At 42.5% G+C, this 24,425-nt stretch overlaps 1 protein-coding gene across 1 annotated transcript in view; it reads right to left on the reverse strand.

Moving 5' to 3' along the window:
• Positions 1–5,423: 5,423 nt before the first annotated feature.
• ACVR1 (activin A receptor type 1) overlaps positions 5,424–24,425 on the reverse strand; it is a 69,022-nt gene continuing 50,020 nt past the window's right edge. Inside the window, exons 5-10 of the mRNA XM_050899549.1 lie at positions 23,381–23,480; positions 20,919–21,065; positions 18,085–18,360; positions 14,354–14,551; positions 7,749–7,879; positions 5,424–6,678 (exon numbers count right to left, since the gene is read on the reverse strand). Of these exons, the coding sequence (XP_050755506.1) occupies positions 6,544–6,678; positions 7,749–7,879; positions 14,354–14,551; positions 18,085–18,360; positions 20,919–21,065; positions 23,381–23,480 (987 nt within the window). The 3' untranslated portion in view covers positions 5,424–6,543. The remainder of the gene's footprint in view (positions 6,679–7,748; positions 7,880–14,353; positions 14,552–18,084; positions 18,361–20,918; positions 21,066–23,380; positions 23,481–24,425) is intronic.

Below are 24,425 nucleotides of genomic sequence, written 5' to 3' on the forward strand. Positions count from 1 at the left end.
GTACACAGCCACCCGGACCAACGGCACCCGGCACACCGAGCCCGACCGTCAGAGGTCCCACGCCCCGGTGAGGCATCACTGCGTGTTTAAAAGCTCTCGCTGCAGTTAAGCGATTAGAAAAACACGGAAACCACGTAAAATCCTCAAGTAACTCCCAGGGTTGGATCTTGATTTTTCACTTCTACACTGACAAGAGATGAAAATTGCAGCCTTACTCCACTAAGGCACTCCGATAGCTTAAAATCGGTAGAAAGAAGCAACCATAAAGTGCGGCATTAACTTTGGAACTGACCTGAAAGCAGTGCAGTACTGTAACCAGTGCACTCTCTGCCTCTTCCTCCCTTTCCTAAAGTACTGCTTCACCAGTTAATCAGGTCAGAGTGTGCTGGCTCCTTCTATATCCTTCTATCCACCACAAAAAACAAAATAAAAAAAAAATTAAGTTCCCCAAGATGCCTACAGGAAGAAGAAAAATACAGGTGCTGAAGCTGAACACAGCATCAGTTTTTCATTTTTTGAAAGGAACAGATTTTAGCATAGTAACAAACACACGGAGTTGCTAAAACTGATGCCAATATCTGAATGTTGTTGATTTTAGGAGTTCAGGGCTTCTGCGACAGTGAAACCCTCAGTCGTTGCACTGGAAAAGGTGGTCAGCGTTTTGGTGTGGACTGCAGTTGGAAAGTAACTATTGTTGTTAGGTAATTTTTAAAATCCACCTCGCATCATCTGCTTCATCAGTTTACAAAGATGTTTACAAACTTCGCATCAGTTTACAAAGATGAAAAAACCTGGGACAAAACCCTCAGCATGCTTCGGAGTGTGCGCTGAGGCCCCATCAACAGGCGACCGCCCGGCAGGGAGGAGGACGGAGTGGCTTTTTCGGTCAGCGGCCGCTGCGGGATGCTTCCCCCTCTCCGTCCGGGGGTGCCGCTCGTCCCGCACCCCGCGGCAAGCGCTCAGCCCTGTCCCCTGCAGCAGAGCAGCGGCCTCCCCGTCCGGTGTAACCCTGCCTCGCGCCAGGGCAGGGGGAAAGCACAGCCCCTGGGGGCTGCACAGCACTGTCCACCCAGTCACAGATATAAGGTAGGAACGTTTCGGTCTAGAACAAGCAGAGATATTTATTAGATCTGTGAGTATAAAGAGAGTCCCGAGGAGCTACACCAGACTGGAGGACAGGACGTGTACACCAGCGCTCGTGCTGCTCTGCCACGGCTACACCCCCCAGTTTAGACACGTTGCTGGGCAAATGCCACTACGCAGAGCAACACACAGCAACAACTGTGGTGGAAAGAAGGGGGACACTTTTTTTTTTTTTTTTTAAAAACCCAACAACTAAGTCTCCCAAGTCTGATAGCTGGCAGGCACTTTGGTGTATCATGTAACAGGCCACCATCCCCAAGAGGACCATGTTCCTGGACCTCTAAGCAGTCTGGCTGGTACAGAACAGGTTGACCCAGGGAGCAGATGTCCCAGACCCCTTGGAAGATTGCCTTTTGCAGACTTCACACAGCTCTCCACCACGCAGGATCTGGAGGTAGCGAGACAAGTCCGTAACCAGTGAGAAACTGCACTTTCCGCAGAGGAGGTCCCAGCTTCTCCTCCACGAGTACCAGGGGTCCCTCTCGCAGCCTCTCTTCTACCGTGACGGGCCGAGACTGACGTAAACTCTGTACGGCTGCGCTTTGCTTTTCCTGGCACGCTTTGGCTTCTGTCTTGGCACGGTTTCTTGGTTCAGGCACTAGAAGCGTGGTGGGTTTTTTCCTTCCAACTGGGGATAAAGCAAATGTGCTATTCCCAGGTGAGAGCATCTGTCACAGTACATCATTAACTCTACATTTGATAAAAAGCTTACTTTTCCCACACAAATTAGATTTAAAATGTGAAAAAAGTATTCTGTGTTTGAGAAGGATTTAACTTCTCTCTATATAAACAGAACAGCACCGGTAACATCTTTGTTTCCCTTCTCCAATGCCACCCACTATGCCAAGGCTGATCTTTTTGCACAGCAGACATTTCACCCTGCAGGGAAGAGAATTCCTCCTTGTCCCTCCCTATCAAAATAGTTGAATCCAGGTAAATAAAATTCTGGAAGGCTTGATATGGATTTTTTTCTTGGAAAATTCCAGCACAGAAGGCCCACAAGGGAAGTTACAGACAAGTGGGAGGAAGCCTTCAGTGACTTCGCTACAGCAACACTAACTTGAGTCGCTGGCCTCGGGCTGCTTTAGGCAGCTGTCCCCGGGACACCCGTCAAAGTGCAACATATTCCTAACCAATAATAAACAACCCTTCTGCATATGAAAAAGGGAAATCCAAACAAAAAGCAACCACTTCCCCCCCCCAAATCTAAAGTACCTCTGTTTTTTGGCCTAGCCTTCCTCCTGTAACTGGCAGGTGGTCATACCTACCAACAGGATAGCTGAATCGGACAGACAGTCCCACTCACGCGCTGAGGCGTCACTTTATTTATTTTTTTTACACGCAGGGCCTCTTCTTGCCAGGGCTCTGATATATGGGCAGGCACTGTTCGAATGACAACACCCCAGATCCATATTGGCTGCGTACAGTGCAAATCCGCCAGACACATGAATAATTCAACTATGGAACTGCTTGTGCCATCTCCATAGTAATAAATGCAGCGACACCCTTAATGCAGCAGATTATATATAAGCATTCCAAATCACTTTAGAAGATTAGATTCTATGGGGGTACTAGAGGAACATCGATTAATAAACAGGCTGGAAAAATAGCGTGGGAGGTGGGGGTGTTATCTTCCCGTACATCAACTGGAAACTCTCCCCCACTGCCCGAGCCTTGACACCTTGAGGGGAAAAGCAGCAACAAATTTTCTCCTGTGACTGTCCAGACACTTGAAAATGAGGTTAAATAACACAGACCACAGATAATCCTTCACTGGCTATCGCTTCTCTGCTCCCAGGTGCACCACCCTCTAGTTCCCAAGGGGACTGTTCAGAACACTGCTGTTTCTGCTATTTTTGGAAAGCATGGACCCTGACTATCCTCAGTAGCAACTATACATTGGAAAGGCACAGTGCTGAATGACTTATCCCTAAGTCAAGGGACAAGAAATTGCTGAGAAATTACTTCTCATGATTATCTTCCATCAATTTTCTTGATTCAAGTTTGCCAAATAGTCACCTAGTTAAAAAAAAAAATTAGTTAACATTTCAAATAGTTCAGTCAAAGCCTGGACCAAGAAAATACATTAGCAGGGCATGAATGTGAATTTTGTTTAAAATAATCCCTGGATGTTTTGATATGCAAAAGGAAGCTACTAGCAGCAGCACCGATGGAAATGAACTTGTCTAGCACATCGGTGAGTGCCTAGGAGTCCTAGCACTGGACAGACTTTTTTACCCTGCCAGTAGCTTGCTTGGATAATCTTCTTTACCTAACACGGGATAAACAGGATATTACTGGGGTGTTTCTATGGTTTGTGTTTTTATCCTTTAGTTGGTTATCCCTGCTTTATAGACAGGGAGAGCCAAGACTCCAGTTTTAATTCGTGCTGAAGTTGCTCAGTCAAGTCTGTATCCAAAGGCGGAAGAGGCCAGTGGGTCCCAGAGCCCAGCCCTGGAAGAGCCCCCGGAGAACTGTGCGCTTCAGTCCCGCAGGCCCCGCATCCTGCGGCATCCCAACTAGTCCTAGCACAGCTAACAGACGGGTACCCGATGCTGCGGTTAGAAAATTCAGATCTTCAGAGACAGCAGAGTAAACCGCTATAGAGCATACCGAGCTGTTTCCAACCTGAAGTCACGTCTGTCTTCTACGTACACAATACTTTTCAGAAGATGCTACAGCGCAAAGAAGAGATGGATCGAGTATTTAACATGACCATCTTCCCTAATATCTAGTAAGATGCTGTGACTCAGTACGTTAGTGTTTGAGAAAGGCACCACAAATTCAGCCAACAAGGCCAGAAGTGTTATTAATCAGTCATCAGCATGACAGATTGCCTCTCTCCTCCAACACCTGTACTGGAAAGTGCTGGAGATATGAAAACTCAAAGTAAAAAACTTAACCAGCCACTTTAAACCCACATTGCACGCTGAACTTTCACCTCTGGCTCTGTCCCTGTCCGTCTGTAGAGCTACCTCCCCTCTCGCCCTCCACTGTCCAGACGTCCCCGCTGTCCTCATCGCCGAGCACTGCAGCAGCCTGGGACCTCCACAAGCAGGCTGCCTCACTTCCCATTTGTTTTAAATACTGTTGCCTGTTCCGTCATATAAATACATGTGAAAGAAGTATATATGTGTGTGCACCAGGCACCTAGAACTAAAGAACTTCAGGCAATACTCTATATGTCAGAAAATTATCACTAATACAGCCACTCACTTTGCAGCTGTAACTGTCACTAGTTACTTCCATTCATATAGCATCTTCAGTCCAACAGACTGATTCACTCGAGTCATTGCTGAAACACTGTCCCTCCTGGGCTGCAGTTATTTAACACTTAGCCCAGCATGCATCGCATACACAAACCAGTTTAAAGCAAGCCAGAATGCGTTCAGGCAACTGAGTCTTTGACTTCCTATTAAAAACTAACAATAAAAACTAATGAGATCCTGTCCTTCCTTTGTTTTTTGCAGCACTGGATCTGCTCAGATTCTCATCAAGTATAATTAAGAGACCTACAACTGGTATCAATTCAGTCTGCTCTGCATATCGTACCATGCAGTCTCTTAGCCCCATGCAGTACCTAGCCCGCAAACTTGGCTGTTATTTCTACACTAGAAGTGTGGAAAAAGAAAGGCATGCCACTTGGCTGGAGTAGGACAAGGAAGACTGGGTCTGAGAAGGAAAAATTACAGAGAAACAAGAGAGCAGAATCTGGCGGACTTAAAGCACAAAAGGGAACCTCAGAGAAATTTTTTAACCCAGAGAGGAAACATGTCTGAACAGCTAATTACCATCCAGGTCCTTAGATTACCTGGAGGATTTCAAGCCCATGAATAAAGGAGTTCTTTTCCAAGGATGAAAGGGCACTGTCACATCCTAGTTACTCTTCCACTTGGCATAACAATTAAGATGAGAGTATCAAGAGGTACAGGCAGAGAAAACAGTTCTCTGGGTACAAAGCTGAATTCTTCCCCGTAAGGCTAGGGGATAACATACCTCCTTCTGCAGGACATGCTCTAGGAGGTCTGCACGGACATGGCTGATGTCACGTCCAAGGAGAGTACACCAGTTCCCCGCTGGACTACTTTGGGATCCAGTTCAGTACAGGAAAAACACACCCAGACAAGCAACTGTTAACAGCCTCGGTACCTTGGTGTTCCAGCCAGTATGGACCTGGACCAGCTCTATTCACCTGCGAGCATATGACTGGAGATACCCACTCCTGCATTAGTACACCTTTGTTACTAACAGGCAGTAAGAGAACTAAAACACTCTTTTGTTTGACTTGAAAACATTCTATTTAATTTATACAAATAACTACTAAATAGAAAAAGTAGATTAAAACAAAATAGTTATTTTTCTGGCAGAGTTTAAATGCATATTATATAGCTTAGAAGAAATAAAATGCATTTTCCCCACAGCATTCATGACCTAAAATTCTAGTTAATTCCTCCATTGCTTTCCTTTTCTAGATCAGTAAGATACTAGACACAATGTCATGTGGGTAATGGCTATATATGTTCCGTATTTGAACTGAAAAATATGTTACAGACCACACACCTACAAATGTGAAGCACTTAAAATGTGACTATCGAGTTGTAATATGATAATACAGAAAACAATTTATGTTTCAGGTTATATTGTGTTACAAAAACATCTGTGTAAGAAATCATGAAAGAGGCCACATAAAAATAAGCTTTAACTTTATGCACTTATTTTACAGTTTAAAAAACTGGCAAGTGCACTAGTAATAAATAATTTGCAAGTTTTGTATAAACGAGAAATTCCTAATGTTCAGCATTATTGTAAACATCAGTACACATGTAAAATGCAGCTAAAATCTGACAGTTACATTTTCAGTTTACCAAATTCATTTCCTATTATTCAGGCATAGATCAATGTAGTATACAGCCAATCATATTTTTGGCAAGTCATGTCATTAAAATTAACAGTGACAGTGCAAGTAAGGAATGCAAAGAATTCCTAGTGCAATAAAGAAGAGAAGCACAGGCAATATTGCTGATTAAAATTTACCACTTCCATGTGTTCACCCTGGGAGTGATTAGGAGAATTTAAAAAAAAAAAAAAAAAGAAAAAAGCTGTTCAAAGCCATTATTTAATGCCCTGATCTTGTCTTAGGATTTCTCTGTCTTCCTTCAGGCCACTACCTTTGCAACAGTACATCCAGCGTGAGTCCTTATAGCTTGACCATTTGTGAAATGCCCATTGTAGTCACTGAGCAAAGTCCATATGGTTCTGATGTCTCCCACACAGATGGCTTGGTAAGAACTTCTGCCTCTATAAGTAGCCACATGGGGACCAATTGTATGAACTGTCTGGCCAGACTACTTCTGAACCAGACAAATGCCTTCCTATCAGGAGAGCACCATGAGAAGAAGGTCAACAGTCAGCTTTCAGTTTATCTAGGGAATTATCAATTTTGGTCAAAGTCTTTTTGATTCGCAGGGCTGTTAGTCTCGCTGATGGATTTTGATACCAGCATTCTTTCATCAGCTTGGCAAGAGATGTTAATGTCTGGGAAAAGAATAAAAAAAAAAAAACACAACACAAAACACGCATGTAAGTACACAAATCACAAGCCAAGAAAGCACTAGATTGGGTTAAGCACTAACACAATAAGGTTTTATTGCCTTATTAATACTCAATTTTTAGAGTCCACAGAGAGTTTACTGCTATCTATCAAATATACAGCTTTCAAGTGCTGGGGGAAAAAAAAAAAAAAACCAACCCAAGTTTGATAACTTGGTTAAACCAAGAGAATAACTAAACAATGGGCTGACAAGCTAGCGTAATTTTAAACAATGGAGTTTTGGGGTTTTTTCCTAATTAAAAAAACACTCTGCAGAATCTCTTTTCAAAGAAACTGACTCCTGCAAGATCAATGAAGGAAGCCAGAGAAGGTACAGATTTTCTGCCTGTGATTTCATCATGTCCAGCACAACTTTAAATGGCTGGGATTCACAGCGGGCTGGTGCGGCAGCACAGGTCATGGCTCTACAACCAAAACCTTACAGATGGGACGTCTCGTCCTCGCTGGCCCTAGCCAGCCGTACAGATTCAAACCGACCTCCACAGCTTCAGTAATAAGGAACAAAACAGCTGGTCAACCTGGAGAGTCCGGACTGATTGCAATGAAGAAACTTCAGCACTAGCCTTTCAAAAAGAACAACAGTCCCTCATCCTGTAGGCAGGAGAGATACCAAAACTCTGTTCTAATTCTGCATGCTTATAAGCCACAGAAAGTCCTATGCAGACTACCTTCCCCTTAAAGAAATTTCCCCTTGGAGAGCGAACAACATAGGAAAAGCAGCTTTAAAATAGTTATTGTTAAATCCTGCTACTACAAGGCTAATCTGTGAATAGCTCAGACTTAACAGTCGTAAATTTGCTCATTGCATTTTCTTCCTGCTCCAACATAAAGGTCCATGCCAGCTGGCTTCTGAAATCTGTACAGGTGATGCTCCTGACAAGTAGCATTGAGATCATTTCAATTTCAAGAGATAACTGAAAATAACTTTAATGACTTTATTTCAAAAGAAGAAAGGTCAGCTCGTATCTTCTGCAAACCACGCACACCCACTTACAGGGTCTGAGAACCATCTGTTGGGAATGTTCGGCCTTTGCTGATCTACACAGACCACTTTTCTCATGTCTTCAAAACTGGGATCATTTGGAACCAAGTCATAAAATGGTGGTTTATAGTCTTCCACAATACCTGGTGAGACACAAACAAGAGAGGCATTATTTAATGACTGTGTCAGTGCAACAGCATTTCTGCACAGAAAGAGAGAACACGACCTAGCCGTCTAAGCAGCACAGAAGTCTTTTAAAAGTTAACACCACAGTGTCAAGCAGCCATTAAACAACATAATAGCACTTACTGTCACAGGAACAGCTTTTTCTACCCAAAATGTTAATTAATTGGCTCATATTACAATTCCACGAAGCAAGAACTATATCCATTTTGCAGACGCTTGAGCTGAAATGATGAGAAATAAATTCACTTCCCAAAAGGCCGTCTTTTATAATGCTTGGAGGTTTACTGACTACCACAAAACTGGGATTTCTACTAGCAAATGTAAAAAATTTAAGGTCTGCATTGTGGTTTTTAGTAGACTTACCACACACTTTGCATGGTTTTATGATTCCTGAAAGAGTCCAATAAGCATGTCAGCATCTACAGACCTTCACGCTGGTGCTTCAAATAAAATTATTTCTTGTTATTAAAATAGTAAAATACTTAGGGTAATTGGCACCACATGCCAATTGGCATCACAAAGCCAAACAGCTGAGAGTCTGTGGCACCCAGTGTCTGAATGCATTTTCTAGGATTCTGCGTTAAAAAACGACTTTGTGTGTGCTCTCACAACTTGTCACCCAGCTTACATAAAACTGGCAGGCTAAAAACCCTTTTGCCTACTCTGTAAGGCATGCTTACAGAGCACTGCTCTTTCATCAGTGGATTAAGCTGACAAACGATCTATAGGGAGCTCAACTTTCTTAGGAAGCCAACTTAAAAACTGGTGTTCAAAGACAGGCATTTGGGGCAGCAGCTTGGAAAAACACCAAGCGAATGAGGCCCTCTATGTACAGTAGAAATACGGGCAGAACAACCTTAAAACTGCTTTTTAGCAGACTGGCAGCTGTCCCACAGTCAGACGTACAGGAAATCCAGGAGAATTTCTGTTGCTTTGGATATAATGAAGTTGAAGAGAGGTTCTCAAACTTTGCTACAGTGGTTGAGTTTTAGTTTTCTTGTTCTATTGGAGATGAAGATCAAAATCCCATAGATACTCCGTAAAAATCTGTAAATCCCTATCTGTGATGACTAGTTGAAAAGGGAAATGGTCTTAAGGAAATTACAACTCCCTTAGAAAATAGTAGGACAGTTCAAAGATCTAGCTACCCAAGGGAGTTACCATAGCAAAGTCACTAGCAGACTGCAGGATTTGCCCTATGGGAGTCTGACATGGCTGCAGAAGGACAGACTATATCACATGCTGCATAAAGAAGCATCACCCACCCTCCTCCTTCGAGGAATTCATAATTGCATATGCCAAACATCACCTACAGGGCTGAAATCTTGTCTTTACACTCCTCCTGCTTCCTCCCAGAACACAGAAAAAAGTTTATTGTGAGAACTCAAGAGTACAAAAAAACCTCTCATGTATCCACATTGTCTATACTTCCGCTTCAGATAAAGTAGTGGCTTTATACGAGTCAAATGCAGAGCTTCAGAGCTACGTCATATAGCTCTGAAAATGTTTCCAGGGTCATTAGGATATTACAGATGAACTTTATCACTAAGAGAGTCTGGCTCTAATTTACTATTTTCACGTGGTCTTTCCAAAGTATAGGGTACATAACTGGCTATTTCAGATAAGACATATAGCAATAAATATGAAATGAAGTGGGTCTAGCCTTTGCTCCAATAGAGTGATTCTAGAGTACTCTGATCTACCACAGCCAAGCGTCACAGACCCCGCGGGACCACCGCCGGCTCCGCAGCAGCCCATCAGCAGTGCCAGCAAGCCACTGCAACCTCTAGCCCACACCGCTCCGCTCGCAAAACCGTCACTGAACTGTGACACGCTTCCCTCGCCCACTGCCCCGGGAAAGCGAGCCAGCTGCTCGCTACGAGGGAGACCCCAGAGTCCTTCAGCGCGACCTATAGCTTGCCACTTTCTGGACAGTTTTAAGATGACTTCTGTCATTTATAATATATTGTATTTTTTTTCCCCTGGGGTTGCTGGCTTTTTGCGACTCAAATCAACTAGAACTCACACATACAGTAGTGTTTTCTTCACCTTTATTCCTTGTTACGTTAACGTCAGCTTGTCCTATGCACGCACGAATCTAACTGTTGGAACAAAGCAAGATCTACACAAACACTTAAGCAACAGACACAGCCTTGCAGATAAAACCATGATCACACACCAGAGGTGGCTTTGAGCAGTAACCATCTTTCAGCTTCTGGTGCTACTATTAATATTGAACAAGATCACAATACTGGGAATAATAGTGAAGATTCACAAGGAACAGAAGTCCAAGTGCCAGGTAAGCAACGGTGCAAGGCACCATACACTAGGAAGGGAGCACATTTAAAAAGCAGTGAACAACCACTCTACAAGGAAAACGCACTGGTCTATTTAAAGAGAGTAAAATACTGATTTGGGGGCTTAAATCGCATTTTCAAGTACAGAGAGAAATGCTGAGTGGCTCCTGCTACAGCACAAAGACAATATGCAAGTACTCTTGGTTGTGGTGAAGGAGTTTCCTATCTCATTTTCCTCCTTATACTAAGCCACAACAGGAAAGTACTGAGAATCACTGTGTCACCTTGAGGACCATTAGATAAGTTTAAAAAAATATTTAAAATTTTAAAAATTCAAAATAAGCATTAAAACAATTAAAAAATTAAAAATAAAATTTTAAAAACTATCAGACTTATTAGTCAGATTACAACAACTTCAGAGTCTCCACAAACTGAAGTACTAAACCAGGCTGACTCACTGGAACAGACTCTGCATTTCCACCCAGTAAACGAGAGATGACAAGCGTCCATCAGTATGGGATAGCAGCAAAAATTTCTAGCATACATAACTGACAAGTGCCTCTAGCCCACCTAAGATACACCATCACCCAGTTCACAGGAGCATGCTACCTTGACCTCAGCATGCTCACTCCCAGTGCCAAAGTCTTACTACAAATCAAACAGAGTTATCTGAGTGACCACCTGATGAAGTAATGATTTCCACGCAGCTCAACACTCGGATTTGAGAGAAAATGTTTTCTCCATTTCAAACCAGTGCAAGGAAATGTAATTACTTATGGCAGCAGCCAGAAATACAGAGCAACTGGAAATAAGTACTGTGGAATTAGTACCACCATTGTCTTAAACTTAAGACTTTATTGACATGACCAATGTCATGACGTATCTGTATTACCATTAAAAGTGCTTCCATGGTGGCACTGAGCTTAGCCTGAATCAAATTACCAAAGCACTTACCTATCATCTTTGGTAGGTCTGCAGTCCATGCTGAGTTTCATAGCATCTTGGTGAAGCTGCCAGCACAATCTACGCTTGCTAGTTTAAGAGTGGCTCAGGTAAATTGTCTGTGAACTGCAGTTACTGCAGCAATACATACGTATCAAAACTTCAACACAGGAATATTTAAATAGTAGGTACCGTTTCATGGAATTTTCATTTCAATGGGTAACTAGGTAAGACTGTGTGTATTTTTTACATATATTATGTACAGTACACACACACACATATAAGTATAAACGTATATTCATATACAAAGAGAGCAAGACATCTAATATTCCACAAAGGATTACTAGCCTCCAAAACAGCACTGTGGCAAGACAGATTCCAGATGAACTACTCAAAATTCAAGACTGGCAATAAAAACAAACTTATCAAAAGCTTACATGTGAAGTTACATGTAGGCCAACTGCTATGTTCAAACAGACAATACTCTACATGGTACCTATGTGTAAGCAGGTACCCCTGTAAGCACTGCTCGTCCCGCCACCCACAGCTACAAGCATGGTCCCTCTGCCAGCAGCGTGGAGGAAGACCGACTGCCTCCTCTCATGCGCTGGCTTCCCTTCCCATCGCAGCAAGCATCACCTATTGCACAGTGAATTAATCAACCCCTGCCCAGCAAGCCCATCATATTATGGCAACTGGTAAACTACAGTGCTCACAGACTGCTGAGACAGGCAAAGTGCAGAATATAAAACTGCACTGAAAACAATGAAGTTACAGCTTAAATTCTCAAGGCACTCACACTGACGTGAATTGCAACCCAGAGGTCTCCAAATATTGGGAAATGCAATGAGCAAGTCTTCATGACTGCCTACGACATACATTTGCCAATAAACAGAGTGCATCATAAGAAAAATTAATGCCATGCATTCACAAGACTTTCCTCCTTTCTCTAACCACATACACCTTCACCTGAGATCATCATCACACTGTGATTCAGCTGATGTATGTTCTTGTATCAGAACAATACCTACTCCTTTGCTGCATACGTCTTCAAGTAACTCCTCTGACAGTGAAGGGAGAAGGAAGGCAATGTCATGAGCTAAGCTCCAGCCACCCCACAGAAAGCCTATGCAAGTTCCCTTCGGCTCCTGGAGTCAGTCCCATGACTGCCACCAGCTTCCAGCAAGACAGGAGCTGCTCGCTATGGACCCTGCAAGTTAAACTGCATCTCCCCGGAACAGCTGACCACCCACACAGATTACCCTGCTTTCTTGATTGCAGAGAACCCATTTTGGATCTCTTCACAGCTATCAAAGCAAGCTCTCACACTTACAAGGAGACTGAAATTAGCCACCTGAGCCTACCTGATGCATTTTGCTACCTCCAAGTCAGCTTTGTTGAAGCACCTTGTAAGTATCCTAGAGAAGACAGGGGCTTGGGACAGTGCTCCAGGCCCCAGGGAATCTCCCAGCAAGCTTGGAAGGTCTACAAATCTTCTCAGAAGTGCCACGTTCCAGCAGCCTTCTCATAACAAGCCTCACTGCAGTGCTTCTGGAGACAACTAGCTGCCTATGCCTGCTGTGCTGAGAATTACCCTGAACAAGGGAGCAGTACTTTTTTTTTTTCTTTTAAACTCATAGTTAAATTATTTTGGCCACCAACAGATAACAGATGAAGTAAAAGCTTCAGATTTAGAAGGAGTCCTGTACTTTAATAGAATAACAATATTTGTTTGCTTCTAGAGCTGTTGCACATGCACCTGTCCTCTCCCCGCTCCTTGTAGTCCAATGTAACACCATTTGGACAGGATTTCCACTGGGGTCAGGGAACAGAGGGAAGATAATGCACGCGAAACAACACAAGGCAAGTACCTTAACTTCCACTAGAATTTGAGGCAGGCTTTGTTACTCTGTACTGGCTACCACAAGCCTTCACTGTCATACCTTATTGCAGCCTACCTCTGTCCACTCACTGCTTCTTTGTATCCATCTCCACAAACCACTCACAGTCCCTCCTTTGGCTCTCAACAGCTGCATTTTGAGAAAATCTCCAAAGCTATCTTAATCCTTTCCTCCAAAGTCTTCCCTCAAATTCTGACTTGCAATAGTTCCCACCAAAAAAACCCCCACCCCTCAGTTCTTCAGTTAGAGCCACTCTGACTACTGCCTATTGTTCTGACCATGCCTCCTTCAAACGAGTTTGTACCTGGATCCCAAGCTGGCAGGCACCCTGGCTGGCACCAGCCCTACCTGCCCTGCGAGGTTCCAGCCTACCATCAGGGCTTGGAGGTACCGTAGCAAACAACTGACTAGTCGTCTTTTCCTGAAGAAGATAAACCCGTTGTCTGATGTCAGTTACAGAATCCCAGATTTGGATTTAGTGGGAACAGATCAGACAGACACAGAGCAAATAAGTACATACGACGATCCAGAATTTCCTCAGATTTGAACATGCCACCGTTAACAACCCATCACTGCCAGTGTCTGCAGACAGGCCTGAAGGGCATCTTCTGCGTTCTCCTGTCTGCTTGGGTCCAGAGAGCACAACCTGAGGTCCAGAAGTCAGAGAGGACTTCTGAATTGACAAGGACAAGAAATCACACCAACAGATACCCAGCTTAAAGGTTCTTAAATTCAGACACCCTTGCCAAGGAAACACGAAGCAACGCTGTGCACTACAGAACAGGATGGCAGTGGCACTTTTCCCAAGCAGAACTGTACTTTGACCAAGTGCTGCTTTGTGAGTGCATTTAACTTGGTAAAGCAAGAGCACCCCTGAATTCTGAGCGCTTCACTTCCTACATATTTTCCTTCTGTTCCTTAGGTTTTGTCACGAGAAACAGCCCCCTAAAAGTATTCACTGGGGTTTAATGACACATGGAAAAAGTTTAGAGACTTTATGATTTAAAATTTTAACTTAACTGACTATTCGGCATGAATTATTTCTCATGATTTAGAATGTAGCAGGGGACCCTCTTTCTTCTCTACCTTAACAGAAATAACAACAATATTTGGCCACTGTACCCAACATACCAACAACTTCAACACAGGCAGCAAAGTGTCAGGAATCAAAATACTTTGGAGGTCCAGATTTTACTGTGCATCCTATGCATTTTGGCAGCAGATGCTTTGCCGTGAATTACCATTTGCTTAACCCCTTCTAAAAACAAGTAGAGGAGTCCCAAATACTTACCGTTGCTAACCATGCGTCTAGCTACTTCCCAAAGGACCAGCCCAAAAGCCCAGATATCGACCCTTTTATACGAGTCAAAGCAGTCTGCCTGGATAGTTTCATCCAAGACTTCTGGAGCCATGTAGCGTTTGGTACCCACACGGGGATTGTTCCCCACATCCAACTGATTCGTGCTTTGGGAGTGCATAACTGCAAGGCCTGAAGGACAGGGAAAAAAAAAAAAAATCACTGTTAAGCCCCCTTTAAAACTATAGCAGCATACGTTTAAAATTACATGTGAGCAGTGACACCCATCAGACAGTTTCTTAAAAAGAAGGAGCTGAGAGTCCAACCGTCCAAAGACCAACTGGGTCAGCTCCAAACTAGCTATCAAAAACAGCCACTGTGTCCATAGACTTAGACCAATTATCTCCTCAGGGATTACCATTAAGCATGTTATTGCACTGTTGCAAAATGTTGTCATTAAGTGTTTTGCAGCCACTGGATGTCACCAGCACTCCAGGCACGTATACACAGAAGGCCAAGCATCTGTTACTTAGAAGAAAACAATTTTACGCAGCATTCAAATTTATTTATAGAACTTTTGGGTAGGTGGATATATCCGAACTGTGGGGAAGAGAGAAGAAAAACACTGCATGGTGGATATACACAAGTTAAAAAATAAAGCTGGAAAATAAAAAACACCGTATTTGCAGTAGCTTGAAAAATAAACATCCTCAAGCTGATCTAAAATGAGTCAGTCAAAACCACTCTACCTGGTTTCTGCTAATTACTAAACATTTAAGCAAAGAACATTATGTGAGGGACTAAATTACTGTAAATTTGGAAACGCGCAGAGTACTCATTTTGCCATGGTAAACAGAGAGCACTGCAAATTGAACAGCAACAGGTCCATGACATAACTAAGCAATAGAAAAGATGACACAAACTCTCCCCAATTTCCTCAACAAATCTTGTAAGAATAACATATACTATTTACATTTAACATGAGTTTATTTTAGCTGAAACTTAAAAAGCATTTTAACTCAGTCCCAGAAAAAATTAACCTATCACCAAATTAGTAATTTTTTTTCTTTCCAAAAAACAGTCTGTACTTCACCATAACAAAAATTTGGAAAAACACAGTCCTACAATTTAAGTGCACTTCAGGTAATTTCAAGCTGCTAAGAAAATGCTTATGGCAGCTCTAGAAAGATACCATCTACTAACCCCATGACTGCTGAGAAGATAATTTGGAAAGCCTGCTCTCCAGATAAAAAATATTTTTTGTCACACATATACACACACAGAGAGGACATACATTTACACACACACTTATACATTTATGTATTTGTTTATATTTATATTAGTTTATATTATACAATACATATGGGTTATAATATTAAAAAAAAAAATTGCACACTGGAAACAAAGGTTAGAAAACAAATTTCCTGGCAAACTCTGAAGACGTCAAGACTTTGGAGAACACTTTGATAAAAATCATAATAGTCCATCCAAATTGGGCAAAACAGATTCATTAGATTGACAGGTCAAAGGTTTAAGGCTGAGGGATGCAAGTCAGCATCCCGCACACTACAAACTAAGAACGTGTTGCAATAAGGTCAGGGGACAACAGTGTTGTAATCAGGTTCTCATCATGGTGGCATCTGTGCTGTTTATGAGAGTTAGGAAGCAGATATTGCACTGCTTCAGTTTCTTTTCACCTCAGGAGATCTGAATGCACATTTAACTTAAGGGTGCATAAGTGCTTGTCAGAGAAGTTCTTACTTTAAGATACTAATTCTTTAAAAAAAAGAAAGAAAAAGTTTGACAGGAATACAAGTGAGACACACTGGTTTTCAAGACACAAAAAAATCCTCTTTAGTATACTGGAGTATCTGCTAGAAACAAAAGTTGAGCAAATATGTTTTGTTAGCATTCTTTGCACCTTCCTAACAAACACTGGTGTTTGTTTCAAACAGACATTCACTACTCTATACAGAAGGGCAAGGGGAAGGAGGGAGTAAGAGGAGAGAGAGCTGGGCTGCTGCTTCTTCTTGTATAAGCATTATTCTGCTGTTCTACAAAGTTGCTCAACTAAGACCTACTACCATGCATGTGAATTGCTTTAGAAGTAGAAGGACAGAACTTTTCCACAGTGCTGACAGATTGAAGCGAGACTGACACCCATCCTTGGACTTTACCACACAGTTTCTGCTTAGCTAGAAGATATTTGAAACAGCCAGTTTTGTAACTGCAACTCTGGATACTCGGGTTGCTGTTTGAGATACAAGTTTCCAGCACACTTGCTGAAGGACAAGTGGCCAATTCACAAAGCTCCTGCACTTGCTGCCAGCCAGAAGGACTAGGACTGAACGGCAACAAACACCAAGCTACACTGCAGTTCAGGTGTGCGGCACCCAGGCTGCCGGCAAAACAGACAATTACAAGATACGCATCAAAGCGATTTTATTCCTCTTCGTTTTTAGAGCTGATACCTATTCTTAACAGGTACTTTGCAAGGCCAGAACCTGGTGTGACCAACAGAACCCAAGTCCAGCTTGGCTCTGGACAGCTGTAGTGAATCTTTCCATCTGCTCATACTTACCAGTCTCTAAGTGCCATTTTTCTTGTATGGTGCATGTGTTGAAACAGAGGAGACCAGAGGAGGAAAAAAAGACAAAGCTACACACAAAAAAAGGGCATGAATATATGGCAGAAGCAGCAAACTCTTTGGTAACTCTCCTTTACAGGTAAGGAACAAACAAAGAACACGTCACATATGCCCCTAAGGATTTCACGTTTTAAAAAATAGCTATTTTACCACCGTAAAAACTAACTGGGAAATGTTTATTGCTGTGCTTGCTCAGAAAACCTCTCAAATAGCTGAAGCCTCTAGATAAATAATGTAGTGGATTTCACTTTATTAGCGTGATGTCAATCAATGCCAGTATGTACTGCCCCCTCCTCAGTGTGAACTACAAATTTATTTAAAAGCCAATCTGAAGTTTTGTATTTTCAACTGACTGCTCCATTTTTTACATACTATTCCCTCTGTAAATTTAGATAGGCCCAAGTGTGTGGCTTTCATGTTTTCCCTGTGTGTATCTCGTGTCCCTCAGGCAAAAGTGATAGGAACTATGCAGCGGAATTATTATTGAAAAAAAATCCCATCTCCCAATACACTTTTTGTCTAGCCAATGACTCCCCAGTACTGTTGTTGTACCGCTATTTTCAGAGAAAATAAAAGAAATGCTGCCAGACACACCCCCGAGGTGTGAGCGAGCCATACTGCTGCAACCGTTTCGCAGCATCCTACCAGCCTACGGCCTAAAACCAGCTGGGCACGCAGAACGCCATTTCGGGCTCGCCGAACTACCTGGCAGAAGCCTCAAGCTGGATGGACCTACGGAGCTCGGGGCAGCGAGCACATAGTTCTCAGACCGCAATCGGAAGGACACCGGTGGGTTCAGCAACGGCCTCGCAGCTGCTGCCTGCCGGGATCCGCGGCGGGCCCTGAGGAGAGCAGCGCGAGGAACGGCCCGCCGCCCGCGCCCTGCTCCCGCCCCCCGCCCGCGCCGGGCCGCCTCCCCGCGGCGCGCCATTTGCAAGCCGCAGGCGCCATCTAGCGGCTGTCCCAAGCCGTCAGGGCAGAGCCGGGTGACGGCGAGGCCGGCCCAGGGTTACTGTAGGGCTGCCCCGGCTGGAGCCACCCGGGGTATGGGATCGTACCGGCACCCAAACGGACTCACCTAAATCCGCTATGCAGCACTGTCCGTTCTTCTTCACGAGGATGTTTTTGCTCTTCAAGTCCCGATGAGAAATGGCAGGCTTCCCCTGGGTTCCAAATATCTCTATGTGCAAATGTGCAAGACCGCTAGCTATGGACAGGACTATGCGTAGGCAGCTGACAGTGTCCAGGGTAGTGAGCTGCAGATAGTCATACAGAGACCCCATTTCATGGTAGTGGGTAATTAACCACAACTGGGTACTAGAGTTTCTGGAAGTCATATCGGATGCAATAAAACCTAGAGAGAGAGGAAGAAAAGAGAGGAGCAACAACAAAATAAAGTGACAGGGTTCCTTCAAGACTCCCCCGAGAAAAGAATCAATACTACTCGGCCCCTCTTGCAATTTAAAACTCTGTTTAATTAAAATTTTTCCACGATTGTACTGCACTGAAAACAGACTGCAGGTATTACCATGATGAAAAAAAAGAGCTGACATATTCTGGAACGCTAACTCAAGTCTCTTCACAGGCATGTATTTATGTACTTTGTCAGTCACGCCAAACACAACTACCTGTCAGGACCACATACTTTAAAAAACCAAACCAAAACTGTTTGGTTTTGGTTTTTTTTTTCCTTCTTTTTGAAGGACTTGGGGGTGGGGAAGTCCCCAGTTAAACAAAAAGACCACCAGGTTGTAGCACATCTGCTGCTGCCCACTCAACAGGATCACACTGGAAAGAAGCAATACCTCAAACAGACGAGTCATAAGTAATCATTTCCATTTTTAAGGACAACAAGCAGCCAGTGCAAGCTGTGAGAAAAGGGTTAAATGCGTTTCATGTAACGCACCACATCCCAATAAACAGACACTATATGCTGTGCCAGCTTCACATTTACATCCAAGGTAAGTCTGTTCAGAGCACTTCCAACAATCAGCCTCGACATGTCAAAAAGCTTGCTGTCCCCGCAGGAAACATCACACCCTTCTGACCAAATACGGATTGAAAAAAGCACATCTCACCACAGCAACAACTTGCTCTCCAATGATCTCCGATTGCTTAAAAGGCTGCAGAGGGATTGCTGCAGCCTGATAAATCATCAGACCTACGGGACTGCTCTAAACTGCTGTAAACTCCAAATGCCTGACCTGAACTGTTCACCAGCTCGCAACAGAGCCATGGGATATAAAAAGTGGCAGATGGCTAAGGACAGCGTGGCAACACCAGAAGCTTAGCATAGCAAAAACCAAAGAAGAGTAATTCTTCTACTTCAAATACTAGACAGTTCAACTGGTGTGCAACTTCCATGGTGAAGTAAGGCAGAGCACCTTCATGCATCATAGCTGTATTACACAATTATTTTCTACAAAGGAACAGAGAAAAACTTCTCTTCAAAACTCATGAACCTCAAGAACTGCTTTCAAAAATATGGAGTCTTAAAACTGAACCCAAAATTCAGGAGTAGCTCCCTTCCTGTTACCTCTGAATTTATTGTGTATCAGCACACTGTTGACCGCAACAGCTTTAGCTGGAAAGCAACAGAAGCTTTACTCCCAAGTTAGAGGAACAAATCACGTTTATTAAAAGCCCACATATGACATTTGTCAGAAAAAACACCCACTACTTTCTCTCCTGAAGTCAGATTTCTGCACAATGTGACACTTTGTAATCTGTGATATTGTTTAATATTGCATCTAAAAAAATTCTATAAAATAGCCAACAAATTTGACAGTTATCAAGAAAGACTAAACACAGACAGAGGAACATGGGAAATGTGTAATGTAATTTCAGCCAAGTTACTTGCTCTCTGGGGAAGGAAAGTTCAATAATTCACGTTTCAGGAGGCCACCAAATTATTTTTGTAGTAACAAAGGAACTGCTTCAGGAAACATTAGACAAACGTCTGACAGAGTGAGCTATAGAGCCAAGGAATATTCTCTGACAGGAAACAAGAATAAGGAGCCCAAGTAAAACTGATTGAAGACAGACAGATTGCGGGTGAGGTAATGTCAGCACTCAGAAAACAGGCTGCTGCTTTTATTTGTAAAGGTGGCACACCAGTGAAAGAAGGTCATGTCTACCAGGAATCAAAAGGGCTGCTTAAACTTCAGCCATGGCTCACAACACAAAAAAGCCATTTTCTAAGCTCTCAGAACTGAGCACACAAGGTACAAGGGATGCAGAAGATTCAAAATCATCGTACTTTTGTATTTACAGGGAAATGACATACATCATAAAGGGGCAACTATAGCTGAAGTTTAAACACCAAAGGAGCTTAGTTTGACCCTGAGCAGAACAGTTAAACAGAAGAAAATAATGGATTCATACTGCACTTTATTCAGGCACAAGGAAAAGTATTCAAATATTTAAATCTCATTATAAATTCCTCCTCACTTTTTCTCCTTTCATTTCTCCCAGATAAACTGAAGTTATAAGAAAACAAAGATCCACTAGAACTTCTCCACCTAACACACTGTGCAATACTCTTTTGCCGTTTGGCTGCCCTGCAACAAGAGCTGCAAGGGTGAATTCTTAGCACATGGGTCTGTGGCACCTCCATTCCTCTCTACACACTGTGCTGCCAACAATTGATTAATCTGGTTGACTGCTTCTTGCTAGAATATTGCAGGAGGACAATGATTCATGGTTACTACGACACTTTCTCCAGTTGAGACTCAGATTTCAGCACCCTCCTGGCAAATCTTCCCCTTAAAACTATTTATCGCAAACACAAGAACCTAATCTCAAAGACTGCAAGACATCTGGCAAATCTGCACTGCTTTCAAGTGAACTGTTCAGTTAACTCACCTTTACACCAGCTACACTAGGATACATGAATATGGTTGTCCTACTTACCTAAAATATTTTCATGCCGCAGCAATACAGTGTTGTACAATTCAGTTTCCCTGAACCAGGATTTTTCATCCCTAGAAGAGAAGATCTTCACAGCAACATTTTCTCCTTGCCACTGACCCCTCCAAACTTCTCCATAACGGCCCTTTCCTGGTGGGGGGAAAAACACAGTAGAAGTTGTCAACTAACAATCTTCATAGGGCAGAAGGACAGGATTAGCTAATAGGATGGAAACTCAACAGTCATGGCCCAAATATCACACCGGTGTAGTCTGATCACCCCTGCATACACTTTTGGCCACTTAACAGTCACGCTGTGCTCCACTGTGCCTTGTTTTTTCCTGTTTGTTTCAACTGCAAGCTCTGAGAGTATGGATCTCTCCTCCTTGAACGTTGGTACAGTATACAGAGTGTTTGTCCTGGGCAGCTGTAATCATTCAACTACCAACAATGAAAGTGCCTTTGCAGCTTAAGCAACTTAGGCAGCATACTACAAGGTCAGTGTACACAATACAAATAAATCTATGAATTCTGAAGTTAGGAGGACAGGAAGGATATATAATGCTGGGGATACAGCCTTTACACTTCTATTACATCAGCCCTTGCAAAAACACTCAGCACAGCCAGACACACAAAATGCAGAATGATGATTTTTAAAAAAAACCAACCAAACAAAAACAACAAAACAAAACAAAAAATCACCCACAAACAAAAAAGGATAAAAAACCTCCACAAAAAAAACAAAACCCCAAAAATCGACCCCTGTCCTGTGGAGATCAGGACACACTGTCTGCATGCCAAGCTTTTTACCCAAGTAGCTTAGAAGAAACATATGAAATTATCAGGTACTCAAGAGCAAAGCAACATCCTGGACAAGGCACACTGGAGAAGTTCTGGTCGTTGCCATTTTCATCACAGCCCGAATACGATAGCCTCAGGCTTCATGCAATGGATTGTGCTACATTTGACAACTATAAATACCCAAATTCTGCCTTTCATTGCTCTGCCGTTCAGCGTTCTTTAGAGGCACGTATGAATCAGCAGCAGGTATAACCAAGTGAAGAGATACCCAACACCGACGTCTCAATGCTGTCACCCAGAAGAGACTTCCTGCACAAGCGCTTTCATCTGGTTCTGCTATACAGGCTAAAACACATGGTCTCTGGAAATAGTGCCAGCCTGAGTTAACTTGTGTGTGTCTCTGGAATTATGCCCACTCCCTTACTCACACGTATATACACGCACAAAAAGATGTCTCTATATCGCAGGCAAAATCATCATGCATATCCTATTCTACACTTTCTGATGAAGAGAAATTGCAGAGCATCAGAGGATGTACACTTGGATTTAATGCAAGTGTGAACATTTGTGCCTACTCAATACATACTATAAGCCAAAAGCAAAGAAACACTGGTAAAATGTAGGCCCAGTCCCTACAGAGTCACAGATTCATCTGTTTTAGTCAGGCTTGATTTAACACCCTGAACTAGAGTTTAACTAGAGTTAAAACTTCTAGTGACTTACAGGAAGGTGTTAACCCATTCTGAGGCCAAATCACTGAAGCAGCAGCATAAAACATATTTAAAGCAGTCTTTTTTTCCTACTAGAATCAATCATTATCATGCCTTCCTCACCTCTTTAGTGCCAGTACAGCATCTTGGCTCAACGTCACTGCCTCAGGGTATCTTTGACCCAAATGCTTCCTAAAATTACTAAACTTAAATTTAACACTATTCAATTAATAATATATATATGCTGAAGAAAAATTGAATGGATCCTTAAAATTAACACTAAAGTCCTGAAAAAAAATAAAGACCCAGAAGAGTTTTAGGGAAGAACTACTAGAGAGATTCTCTCTTCAAGGGGGAAGAGAGCAGCAACAGTACATCATTGCCTGTGCAGTCCCAAAGCAACAGTGCAGAGCAACTAAGCTACAAAACATTTGGGTTTCCATTCTAATGGCACAATTACAGGTGTGTTTTGGTTTTTTTAAATGCCACATTAGCCACTTTGCTTGATGCTTCAACTCCAGATCTCAAATTCAGATGATCCTTTTTCTAATTCTAAAGATTTCTGATTGAACACCATTTCATGAACAAATGTTTGGTTTACAGTTTGACAGTTTCAGACTTCAAATTGAGCTTGCTTTTCTAAAAACATAGTTTATTTTGCTTACAAAGTAGCCAAACAAGCCTAGTTTGTATTTTCTAACATCACCTTACTAAACAAAGCTTATATTTTTCAGTTATAAAGCACAGATGACATTTGCCCCTTCTTCTGCACAGAGCTGAAAGGAATTTTTTCACTTCACTTTCCAAAACCAAGTATGTTCTGTAAGCATGAAAAGTTTCATATATTATATAAGCAACTGAGGAGAAACAGTTGATTAGGATGGGAGATAAAGCTTTCTCTCTGCATTTGTTACCAAGACTTGGCACTAGACGTGAACAAGAGACTTATACTAACCTACGCACTCTACAAGTGTGATCTGGCGAGCCACCGTTCTTTGCACCAAGAAAGGAAGTCCAGAACCACTTCCAGATGTGCACGAATGGTCCAATAAATCCTGTTCAAAAGGAAAAGCAGAAGTTTACAACCCATGAGAAACTACATTTTTCCCTGTTTAAATACACAAAGGTACACCACTTCACAGGACAGGTTAAGTTAAAGCTCACTGGTATCTCAGTAGCTCTGGTGATGCCATTTGGTCACTCAGGGTCAAGATGTACTGTTGCCATCACCATACAGATGGACAGAGAATGCTCTTCACAAGATTTTACCACTTCAAAGAACATCCCATGCATAGGAGAGACTGGTAGGGGAGCTATAACTCAGGCATAATCACTTTCTGTTGGAAGTTTTACAAACAACACAACAAGGAACAGCAAACAAATCAGGCATTGTTTCATTCTCAGATTTCTTATTCTGTCTCTATCTTATATTTGGCCTTACAGTATCATTTTGTTTAATAAATAAATCATTTTGTTTAATAAATAAATTACAATAAATTTACTGCCTGTGAACCTGGAAGCTCACTCATAGCCTACGAGCTATCCCCTGTAGTGAAATTCCATCCTTTTTCAGCACTTTGTTGTTCTCTTACTTAGCTTATGCTCTCTCAATTCTGTATCTGTCACCTATTTCAAATAGGTTAATATCAACTTTTTTTTCCCCCCAAAGTTTTCTATGTCTTGCAGTAATCTGAGCCGCCTCAGAAAGAAATAAACTTACTTTCTCTGACGTCTATACTTAAAACCTTCATCCCTATACAGTTAGGAGAAAGAAAAACAGCATTTACTTTTGAACATTCCTGCAGACTTTTCCCATTCTTCCAGTCACCTGTGGTTTCTTCCTAGTAAAGATGACTAGGAGGGCACAGCAACACAAACGTGTTTTCACTAATTAGAGCTAAGGTCGTGTCCCAGCCCCACTGACCTGTGGTATCGGATACTCTCAAAATCTATTTTACAAATTCCTATGAATACACATGTATTAGAAAGAGACATTCAGA

This window comes from Gymnogyps californianus, chromosome 7 (genome assembly GCF_018139145.2).
Source record: "Gymnogyps californianus isolate 813 chromosome 7, ASM1813914v2, whole genome shotgun sequence".
Classification (NCBI taxonomy): Eukaryota; Metazoa; Chordata; class Aves; order Accipitriformes; family Cathartidae; genus Gymnogyps; species Gymnogyps californianus.